A 12,016-nucleotide genomic window follows, 5' to 3' on the forward strand; every position below is an offset into this window, starting at 1 on the left:
TGCAGCCGGGCAGAGGGTTAGGGTTAGGACCAGTCACCAGACCCCCGGTACCCCCGGTTGGATACAGGTGTTTGATGTGTTCTACCTAAAACAGACCTGATACAACTAATAAAGCTCTTGATTGGCTGCATCAGGTGTGCCTGATATGGAGCACATGAAATATCTAGATCTGGCCTGCAGTACCACTGATGTACAGTACACAGTGCTGTGAAAAAGTATTTGCCCCCTTCCTGATTTCCTTTGTTATTGCATATTTGTCACACTGAATGTTTTCAGATCTTTAGACAAAATTTTATATTCAACAAAGGGAACCTGAGCAAACACATTTAATGAAAAAAAAGTTACCAAACACCCACATCATCCACGTGAAAACGTAATTGCCCCTTTGAACTAAAATACTGGTTGCACCACCTTTAGCAGCAAAAACCGCAAGAAAATCCTTCTGATAATTTGATACAAGTCTTTCATATTGCTGTGGAGGAATTTTAGCCCACGGTTCTTTGCAAAACTGCTTTAATTCAGGCAAATTGTTCGGTTTTCGAGCATGAACCGCTTGTTTCAGGTCCTGCCACAGCATCTCTATTGGGTTCAAGTCAGGACATCAACTAGGCCACTCCAGAATTTTAATTTTGTTTATTCTCAGCCATTCAGATGTGAACTTGGTTTTGTATTTTGGACCATTGCCTTGTTGCATAACCCAATTACACTTCAGCTTCAGCTAACGGACAGATGATGGGACATTCTCTGGTTCTCAAGTTTCTGGTACAGAATTCATGGCCCCTTCAATAATGGCAAGTTTTCCAGAACCTGGGGCAGCAAAGTATCCCCACACCATCATACTACCACAACCACGTTTGACTGTGGGTATGATGTTCTCGCTGAGAAATGCTGTATTTGCTTTATGTCAGACATAATGGGATCTGTGTCGTCCAAAAAGTTCCACTTTTGACTCAACTGTCCATAGAACATTATCCCAAAAGGCTTGGGGATCATCCAGATCATTTTTGCAAATCTGAGAAGAGCATTGATGTTCCTCTTGGTTAGCAGTGGCTTCCATCTAGCCACTCTCCCATGAATCCCATTTTTGCCCAGTCTCTTTCTTATTATGGAGTCATGAACACTGACCTGAGCTGAGACAAGAGAGGGTTCAAGTTCTTTGGATATTCTTCTGGGATTTTTGTGACTTCATGGATGAGTTGTCGCTGTGCCCTATGACTAATTAAGGCAAGCTGGCTACTCCTGGGAAGATTCACCACAGTTCCAAGTGTTCTCTATTTGGATATAATGGCTCTCACTGTGGTTCAGTGAAGTCCCAGAGCCTTAGAAATGACATTCCAACCCTTTCCAGACTGATATATTTAACTTTTTTTCTCATTTCCTTTGATTTTAGAAGCTTTGTGGTGACGACTTTGTTCTGATGGTAAGGTTCAATATGAGTGAGGTTTCAATTCAAGAGGGACCGCTGCAATTAAGCCTGGCTGTGTTCAATCAGCTGAATTTAATTATTAGTTAGTTAATTGGTTGATTAAGGGCAATTCATTTTTACATGGGTGATATGGATGCTTGATAAGTTTTTTCATTAAATAAGTTAAATAATTTTCAATGATGTGTCCTGTGTTTATTCTATTTTTCAGTTTCCATTGTGTCTATTACATTTTGCCTAAAGATCTGAAACCATTCAGTGTGACAAATATACAAAAACAGAGGAAATCAGAAGGGGGGGAGGGGGAGCAAATCCTGTTCTCTGCACTGCATGTGTAGGGCTGTGCGAGGGCAAAGACCTCTCCATGTTCTTGAAGATGTTGCACTTGCTGTCGCGCACGGTCAGCTGGAAGGCCAGGGCGGCGTGGTGGCTCTCCAGCACGGCCGTGTCGTTATACAGGATGGCCAGCTCGCTGCCCGCGTTGCACAGGAAGGAGTTGGTGCGGCCCGGGTGGTCCACGTCATGCACGGTGGCCGCGATCAGCGCCGCCACCTCGTCCATCTGATCCAGACTGCCCTGGGCCAAGCGGGACAGAAGGACACCGCGGTGAACCGCCTTTCCCCTCCCCCCCCCCGCTGCGGTCACCGCTCGGGAGCCGATCTCCACAGTGCACCGATAACATCTGTGATGCCGACTGATTCAATAATACCTTAAATAGCATGTAAGGGACAATCCACAGCAAGTGAGCTGACTGCTTCAAAATCAGCACTGAGGGTGATGCGAATTCTGATTCTTAATCACTCTGAAGAGGCTTAATTTGAAAATGACAAGCTCGCTGAACAGTTTCCTGCTTACCTACCTCAGTGGCTACTTGCCAAATAAATTATCTGCCTCAAAATCATGTTCAAATTGAATTCACTGTTCATATTCGTACATTTCTAGCTTCAGCCATGAAAACAGTTCTAACTAACAACAAAAAAACTTTTTGCATCCTAGCAACATTCCATTTGCTATTTTGCTTCTATTTATTGTGGTGTGTCATGTTGAAGGGGTCACTTCTGGGATGCTGACAGCCTGGTCTGAAATGTCAGCTCTTCCTAGCATGAGCAGCATTTTATATTTTCCTTTTTTCCAAAGTCGTCGAGTCCATATTAACTTTAGTTGCCGTATATTACCTGGTGTGAAACAGTGGTATACAGCAATAATAGTGGCTCATTCACCAATTAGAATTGAGTATCCAACAAACCCATGATATCATAAATAATAATGAAAAGGTTCAAGCACTTTTTGATTGGCAACTGAACCCTGTGTATAGTTTGGAAAATGAAGAGTGTCTCTCTCCTAGTGAACTGGTCTCACAGTGGATAGTAACAGATTAAGGCTAATACATATTTATCTTCATAATGTATAACTTGGACAGTACTGAATGCAATCTTATATTCTGATGTTCAGTCTAAAGTAACAATCAGAGTCACTGACGTTCAGTATCAGTGTCAGCGCAGTCCGTAGGAGGAGGGCACAGCGAGGCTTTTGGGCGCATACCTTGACCCTCTCCTTGCGCAGGAAGTAAGCTGTAGCGTGGAGCACGTCCGCGGCGTGCGTGGAGTTGTGGTAGGAGTTGGAGGAGTGGTAGTTGACCTCGATGACCTGGAGCCAGGACCGCAACAAGGCCTCCGTACAGTTAAGGAACTCGCAGATGCCGAAACGTGCGAAGATTTTCAAACCGAGGTAGGTCAAGGGCCTGGGAACAGACGCAGCATGCACATGCACAGGTAAGACTTTGAATGACGGTCTGCCCTTTGAATGACAGGTACATTTCATTAGGACCCTCCCAGCTAATGCAAATGCACATTCTCTAAATGCTGTTGCCATGTAGTGGCAATGTTATAACATCGACAAAACATTCCAGTAACATTTGTGATAAAATGTTGTGTTAGCTGGGTTAGCGTTACAGTGGATATCTGTATTTAGTAAGGGACATTCAGTTGTATGCCTTTGCTTTTAATTCAGGCAGTTTCAAAGGTGATAGTACTTTTTTCTATCTGATCACCACCCCTCCATCACCCTGTATCACTCACATTCCTCTCTCTCTCACACACTCTCACTCTCTTTCTCTCTCTCCTCTCTAAATTACACAAGTACTTAATTTGCCTAATTAAAATGCAAATGAAGTCAGAGTGGTTTCAAAAACAATTTACAGAAAACCAAAGGAAACAAACGGCAACAAAAAGCAAAACTAGAATGACCAAATGCAAATAATGCATTACCTGCATTTTTATATTAAAAAAAGGTTCAAAATATAGCTGACAAAGTCTGTTACTCACTCCATCTGTTCTGCCCTTTATTTCCAATTCTCCCCTCTCTCTATGCCTCCCTCCATTTCCCTTTCCCTTTTTCCCTCTCTCTCTATCACATTACTCTGCCCCCTCTCTCCTCCTCTTCCGCTCCCCCTCAGACCTCTTGTGGGTAGCAGCCTCCAGCTCCAGGATGTTAAACTCCCAGTGATCCTCCCCGTCCAGCATCTCCGCGATGGAGGGCGGGACGTCGTTAAGGGTGACAGGCATGGCCAGCTGACTCTGGGAGATATCTGCGGAGAGGCGCGCGGAGGACAGGGGCACAGAGATAACGGAGGAGACAGACTCAACGCTGGCACCGTCGGATCCTCTATCACAGTCATAATGGAACGTTCACAATACGGCCTTTTTCTGAGAAAAGTGGTACGTCTTTCCTAATGGAACGGAACATTAAGGAGTTTAAGTGGTTCTCCTTCTGTGAATCATGACTTGAATAAATATTATGAGATTATGAAATTTTTAATATTGCCTTGCTACTCTGTAATTGATTAAATCGCATAATGAGCTTAAATCACATTACTGTAGAGGAGGAATGTATTTATTCTTCACAAATGTGGAAAACAGATCCTGTTGAATGATCAAACTTACATGTATAGAGTAATACTTTCAGCAGAGACTGTTCACAGCTTCTGAGACATGAGGCCAACATAATGCTGAGTACAATACTGTTACTGCACATGGTGTTCTAAAACTGAACTATTGCAGTAGTGCACAGTGTGCTCAACTCTTTACACTGGCATTTAGTCACAAAGGTGTCTTGAAAAATCAAGATGTGCCTGCTTTCATTCTTACTTTTTGAGAAGACGTATTCGTTCCCAGAGAGTCGTCGTAAACCGTCCTATAAAAGAAGGCACGTTTAAGGCTTTTCACCCATATGCCTTAAAGCAGTGGTGTCAAACTCGTGCCATGGAGGGCCGTGTGTATGCAGGTTTTCATTCCAACCAATTAATGCTGCCTTAATTGAGTCCAATTACTCATTCAGCCATATGCGTTTAACTGCATTGAAGCACAGAATATAAGAAAATTTTTATTTAGACAATGCGGGTCACCATAGACGTCGGGTCACCATTGTGCACAAACCTGCATCCCTAATTCAGCAAATAATTTAACTAATTATATAATCAAGATCTGAGGCTGGAATGAAAACCTGCATACACACGGCCCTCCATGGCACGAGTTTGACACCACTGCCTTAAAGCATCTGAAAGATTAATAGTTTCACATTCATTTCATGACACACCCCTCAACACACTACGTGGCTAATTTTTGTAAACGAGCGGTTATATAGCATGTTCATAGCGTTCATAGATGTCTCTACAGTGTAACTGTCTGGTGCACGAGGCCCTTTTGGTAAAAAAATAAAGACAAGAGCCAAAATGGGAAACACAAACAGCCTTCACCTCAGATGCCACTGCTAGAGGTAGGGGGTCAGCCTACCACCATTTAAAGACCTCTATTTTATATATGGAAGTATGCATTCAAATATACTGGGCATCAAAAGGAGATCTTGAACAGGAAAATGAAGAGATTAAATCATCTCATCAGCTGTGTCCTAACACCTCTCTGACTAATGAGGTTATGTAGGGCTAACACAACAATCACTCTCAGTCACGACCAGCTACTGATAGTTAGAAATGCTCATACGTCACAATCAGTACTTTTTACACATTCATTCCGATTAACCTCTTCATCTTGCAATACTATGAATCCCCCTCAGACGGGTGTTATCGAAATGCAGCCAAGATATCCAAAATCTTTTAAGCCTCATACAATTTTGATTTAAACCACAGAAGAACAAAGAAATGTAATATAGAAAGAAACATATGGAATTTATGCTATAACCATATAAGAGTTACAACGCTCCACATTTTAAGCGCCTCCTAAAAGAACCTCTCAGAGTTGGAGCCTGTCGCACTCACACTCATGAGCCCCCCCACGAGGTCATTGGTGTGGGGGTCGTCCTCTTTGGAGGCCAGCTGGGGCGAGTACAGCTCGGTGGTCCTCAGGATCTCCAGAACCCGGTCCAGGGCCTCGGCAACCGTCACCGGGCTGCTCTCCTGGGCCGCGTTGATGATGTTTATAACCTGCAGGGCACGGATCACAAAAACGAGCTACTGGCGCACGGCACAAAAACACCCAGGGGGCGGCATCTGCCCTGGAACAGAGAGCCTCTTTCTCAGTGCGCGTGGCACGGAGTCACGCGTGCGATCACGAGCACTGCGCTCACGTCTGGGAAGTGGAGCTAAACAGCGGGAAGGAAACCAATTATCGTGTGGGAGCGGCTAAGATGGGTGATGATTGTAGGAATGGCGGGTCACAGGAACGAGTCTGTTTCTCAGAGGGGGCGAGGGAGAGGGGGGGGGCTTGCCTTTGTGATCGGTGCCTCTATTGTCATCGAATGGATCCTGGCCATGGAAGAGTACCTGCGATTCTGTAAACTCGGAGCTGAAAAAAAGGAGAATAGCCCTTTGTGTGAATAAAAAGATAAAGACACAAAGACCGTTAGCAAACTGTGATTCTGAACCACCACACCTGTTATATTATTCAAAAGCTATGCAGGTATTGTCAGTTTGAATTGCATGCAAAATGCAAAGTATAATGAATTTTAGATGTAGAACTACTCTTAACATACGTACAATATTCCCTTATCTAAAATTGTAAGGACTGCAGTGGAGACATAGAGTGAGAGAGAGAGAGATAGAGAGACAGAAAGAAAGAGAGAGAGAGAGAGAGAGAGAGAGAGAGAGGGAGAAAGAGAGAGAGAGAGAGAGAGAGAGAGAGAGAGAGAGAGAGAGAGAGAGAAGGAGACCTCTCTCAGCCCATATCCTTAAAATAGCTCCGGCTGCGTCAGAGGGGGGCTGATGATGTCATCAGCATTCGCCACGTCTCTGAGGCCTCTCCTCCTGAATTACGGCCCTGGCGTGTCTGACTCACTCCCCTCCACCCGAGCGGAGTAATTACTGGGAGGCCTCCTCTGCTCCGCTGGCCGAGGAGAGGCGGAGATAGCGCCCGTACCGTCGCTGCTCCGGGAGCTGATGGACCTGACGTCAACAGACTCTTTCCTCCTGTCCTTGTGACGCAGGGACTGGCATTCTGGGGAAAAATAATTAATGCAGAAACAAAAGCTTTTTTTGCACAGTCAATGATTACAGAGTACGGAAAAATAAAACGGATGACACGTCATTCCCCTCTGCAAAGAAGGTTTGAGAATCCTTTTAACATATCCCCTATTACACAAAAACAAAGACCTACCATATACCGTACAAGCCCCTAAATGCTGGGATTCAAATTTCAATGCGTATACAACACGACAAATGTCATTACTGCAATATAACTGACATAACCACGTATTCAGACACATTAGAAATGTCTCTGCTACCTGATTGCGAATTTTCTCCACTGTGTCTTTCATCCCGGCTGATCTTGTGCACCTAGAGAGACAGGGAGCTGGTTGGCATCTGCTGTTCACAACACGCAGTCATCATCATCACATTCTTCAACATTTACCGTCACCTCGTACCCCTGTGGTCAACTCGGCAGCAGAGAACAGCAGTATGGGAAAACACTCTTGGACCTCTTCCCGTGAAAACAGATAGACACCATTTTGACTAAGAATGTCACTCACAGGGCAAATCTGTTTCCGGATGAGAAATGTTCTACACGCATATTTTTCTAAGGATTCTGACATTTATACAGGCTACTCTAAATCTTTTGTGTGTCGAAATCAGCACTGCCTGGGGGATAATAAACATTGGTTGCAGCAACAGAAAATGCAGTTTTCAAAATTTAACTAAGACCTTATAAAGATAAGTTGGGTCCACTTGCATTCCATGAGATGTTTGAGTGCAGTTTGTCCTGGGTGTTCATCTATTTTGTGTTTGGAATGCATGAAGTGATATAAACGGCCTGCAGATCCAACAAAGTGATCTAATTGCAGTTAATTAGGTTAAGTACAGTTAATATTCTAGCAAATACTACACGGAACCCAAAGTTATACTGGTGACCATGGGTCTTGGGTGGAGATGAAATAGAAGAGACAGAAGCCACGGCAGCCTATGAGCTTCTGATAATGACCCAGAACCTGGTTTTCCTCAGCAAACTCAAGTAAATATAACTCATGAGCTGCTGATTCCGCTTTCCTTTTTAATTTCAACAGAGATCGCTGATGGCTAAAATCTGGCATCCCCTCCCCTCCCATTGCATTGCTGTGGAAAATGAAACCTCCCCTGTCTCAAGCAACTCAAAGTGAAAACAACCAGGATCAACGTGATCCCAGTTCTTCTGTGGCACGCTCAGACGCAGAGTGAAAGATCGATTGCATGCTGCGGCCAGGCTCCTTGTGCAAGGGAGCAACTCTCAGCAGCAGCCTATGGGAGGGCAGCACACTTCCATCCAGACCAATCAAAGCCCCACCTCCAGCACAGGTACTGCAGGGCCTCAGCCACGCTCACCACAAATACTTCTGCAGCAGGGAAAATAGGGAATCACACTCTTGTGTCTCTATGAAAATGATTCATTTTTAAAAGAACAGGCCTATCACTTATTTCAGGTATAGAAATACCAGAGTCTCCTTATGTTAGAAGCTAATGCTCTACTATAAACATGTAGTAAAGTAGCATCAGTGGCGTAGTAAAATGTGAATGCGATCACAAACACTGATTGGCTGATTACCGGCTCTTTTAAATGGCTCCAGTATTCCCACAGAGCACAGCTGTAGCTCGGAGACACATTCCCACACCACGGGCTGGCCCAGGGTGTCGTGCGATGACACAGAAGTTATTTTGGGCGCTGAGGAGACGCCCGGGGCTGACCGTATCACTCTCGCCATCGCGTTAGCGTGCTAACCCCGTGCGCTGCGCCAGCCAGGGAGCCTGTCACTCGACCGGAACGCAGGCCAGGGAAGCTGGAGGCACGGGGGAATCCTCAGCGACCCCGCTTTACGACCCTTTCACTAATCAGCGCCGACCGCCTGGACCACAGTCGCTCTGCGCTAGCCATTAAACGGCTGATACTCAGCATCACACAGCTGCAGGCTGCATCTCTTTGGGGCAGACCATGGGACGGACTCACAGATCCCTGAGCAGGTTTGTAAATATGAACATCGTGAACCATCTGTGATCTACGCTGGTCGGTTCCCTTCTGCATCTCTCTCATGTGTGCTTACAGTTGGCATACATGCGCAGTAATTTCCACAGGAACGTATGACAAAAATATCATCCAACTGAACCTCTAAAACCCGCCTGCCCTCAACATTTGTGTCTCCAGCAGCAGCTCTGAGCCACGGCGAGCCACTCCACTCACTGCCTCACAACAAGGCCAGTGGGAAATGTAATGCCTCACAGCTCGTGTTACCAGAGCGCCTAGAGGGTTAAACGTGGGAGAAGGAGATACCCGATCTATCGAGGAGATTGTGTGAATGTAACCTCTAATCTCATTAATGGAGCCTCGTACCAGCGTGGGATAATCTCCTGTCCACACCCCCTCAGAGGGGCCCCTGCCAGCGGCCCCGCCCCTCTCGGCCGGGCACTTCTCTTAATGCGAGGCACTTTCCTGACAGACCCACGCTCCGCCCTATCAACCCCATCAGCCCCATCAGGACCATTACGATGGGCGGTCTCCTGCCACAGAGCTGCATCACAGCAATCACTCGTTTAGAGCAATCAGCTAAAGGGATGAGATGAGAATTTACTGTTGCTACATTTAATATATAACTTGGAATTACATGCGTTTACTTTAATTAGGGCAAGCTTCAAATCTTTAATTTACCCACAGACACACATCCATCACACTTTACCAGTTCAATGTTAAGAAAACTGTCATTGTTGCTTGTAATAATAGCTACACTGCTTGAGTGACCAAACCTATGAATCTGTCCTCAATGTCCTGTACAGTCACTGTCATACACACTATAATTTTTCACTACTATCTCCCCTTCGTTTTGTGGAAAGGGAAGGAACACACCGTACAGCACATCATTCTGAATCATGCTAAGGCCCAATATCATGGATCGAGATGCCTGTCTGTCACTCTTCCCAGAAGCAAATAATGTTCTTCAAAGAAGCGGACGCACACAATGCGTAGAATCAGTAAAGAGAATACCATCTGTCTAACGGCAAAAATGAGCAAGGCTGATTCAACGCACCTTCAGCACACTAGATGAAAGCTGCAAAGATCTATTATTGGCCAGAACTCGGCTTTACACTTGTAAAAATAGCCTGGGTCCCTGGCAGCCAGCCGTACTCAGCCTTAACAGGGATTCTGCTTCTTTAGCAGCATGCTAGCTTTGAACCGGACCGAAATCCATACATTCTTTGGCATAACAGGCCAAACTGATGATTTGTGCATCAGTATAACAGCAAGTGGAGCTGCTGCTTCTCGAAATGTCAAATGCAAAATGAAAAGCACTATTGGAAAAAATGAAAACTAAATTGAATTTATTGACAAAATTGGTCATACACAATCGAACACATAGCCTACATTATAAAAACGTGAATACTGTTGCCAGCGCAAGTTTTCAAGTTTGTGTGAACTGATTTATATATTACAGTGTGAACCACAAAAAGGTGTGTGCAATCATTCTTCATTCAAGTAGGTGTGGTTTTGTTCAAGAGAGTGTAAACATTCATGCCACTAATGTGAGAATCAGAAGAATGATGTCATGCTCTTGACACCTAACAGCTCCCAAGTTCTAAGAGGCTACTCGTGTATGCAGCCATGATAATGAAGTTATTAAACGATGATTAGCTGAATTTTTAGTCACTACTGACATGTTTGTATTGAAATATATATTTGAAAACATGACTGCATTTATCCCCCATGTACAATTAAAACTTAATTATGTATGTGGGTATTGACTCTTAGAATCTACTGTGTCACTGAGTGTATTCAAGCAATGTTGCAACATTAGGAGACTAAACATGCAATCTGCTTAAAAATGTTTGCAACCCCGTGAAGCTATGTCAGAAGGTAAACTGCTGGGTGTATCAATATGTCAAAGCTTTTAGTACCAACATGGCCGCCATCCAGGAATGTCTGCTCTGCTTGTGACTTATAAACAACTTGTGAGTATTATCTTATGAGCTTTCAGCACTGTATCTCAAATAACTTCAAAATTAATTGTTCTAAGAAAGTCACAATCAGAGACAGAGCTTTTCAGCCATTTCAATAATCAGCCGGCTGGCAGGATTTTGGCAAAGTAACAAGCAATACATCGCTTCACCTGTTTATTGTTGTCACTGTGTGGTCTCTTGATTGACACAAAATGTCGGATTTTCCTGAAAAGAGCAGAACAGAAATAAGCATATGGCGACCACTGCCTCAAACCACATGCAACAGAGTTCAAAGGCCTCTCAATTATTTCAGTCTCCTCGGGAAGAAGGAAAATACTAAGAAGTCAAGGCACTGGAATAGCTGGATCTGTGCTCACAGGTTTAACTCTCGTGGATTTTCAACATTGGCAAGTTACTGTTTCTCAGCACTGAGTCCTAATCCAACAGTCATCATAAAGACCTGCATTTGCAGGCTTGCAGAGAGGGGAAGCAGAACGGCAGTGCGTGGGAGTGACTGACGCGGGGGCTTACCCTCCTTGGCCGACGACAGGGGTGATTTTAACATGCTGCTGAATGCTGTCGCCACACTTCCTCCTCGCATAGTAAATGCCCTGCCACTCCTACGGAGGAGAAAACACTGTCACGTGCGCACAAACGGGCAGGGTTTACCTTACCTTTAACGACACGTTCATTCCATTCCATCAATGTAATGAATGCGAGACCCTGCATAAACCGCTTGCAATTACATTACATTTTAATTACATTCGCCGGTCCTGAGTCGGCTCTACCTGTACCTTGCTTGCAGCACAGCCGTTCAGACCATCAAACCAAAAGAAAATACTCCGGGATTCAGGGTGGAGACGTGCTAATGGGGGGTGGGGGGGTAGGGGGGGGGGGGGTCTTCTTTAAGCGCCTCGCCCCTGTGGTTAGCACACTGACCTTGCCTTTCTTTATGCAGGTGTTAATTGTGTCCAGGAGGTCGGCTCGATTTTTGTCGCTCTTTGGCAGTTCCATCAGCTCTTTGCCGATGAGCTCCCCTTTGTGGTACCCCATCATCTTCTCAAAGGCGGGGTTCACGTACTGTCGCAGAAGGACAAACGCGCATGCATCACTTGATCTTTGAAATGCAATTTCAACGCAGCAATTTATGTACTGATTGGTTTGATATGCAGCAGACTAAAGAGAAATAC

The 12,016-nt window shown here is 44.8% G+C and overlaps 1 protein-coding gene across 2 annotated transcripts in view; it reads right to left on the reverse strand.

The window, feature by feature from the left end:
* Window positions 1–12,016, reverse strand: part of pde8b (phosphodiesterase 8B) — a 53,370-nt gene that overhangs the window by 5,297 nt on the left and 36,057 nt on the right. For both annotated transcript variants that reach the window (XM_035390484.1, XM_035390483.1), the window contains exons 8-18: window positions 11,766–11,906; window positions 11,358–11,446; window positions 10,997–11,051; window positions 7,157–7,208; window positions 6,739–6,870; window positions 6,146–6,222; window positions 5,697–5,861; window positions 4,570–4,615; window positions 3,881–4,010; window positions 2,966–3,164; window positions 1,782–1,999 (exon numbers count right to left, since the gene is read on the reverse strand). In XM_035390484.1, the coding sequence (XP_035246375.1) occupies window positions 1,782–1,999; window positions 2,966–3,164; window positions 3,881–4,010; window positions 4,570–4,615; window positions 5,697–5,861; window positions 6,146–6,222; window positions 6,739–6,870; window positions 7,157–7,208; window positions 10,997–11,051; window positions 11,358–11,446; window positions 11,766–11,906 (1,304 nt within the window). The remainder of the gene's footprint in view (window positions 1–1,781; window positions 2,000–2,965; window positions 3,165–3,880; window positions 4,011–4,569; window positions 4,616–5,696; window positions 5,862–6,145; window positions 6,223–6,738; window positions 6,871–7,156; window positions 7,209–10,996; window positions 11,052–11,357; window positions 11,447–11,765; window positions 11,907–12,016) is intronic.

Source organism: Anguilla anguilla, chromosome 14 (assembly GCF_013347855.1).
Source record: "Anguilla anguilla isolate fAngAng1 chromosome 14, fAngAng1.pri, whole genome shotgun sequence".
NCBI lineage: Eukaryota > Metazoa > Chordata > Actinopteri > Anguilliformes > Anguillidae > Anguilla > Anguilla anguilla.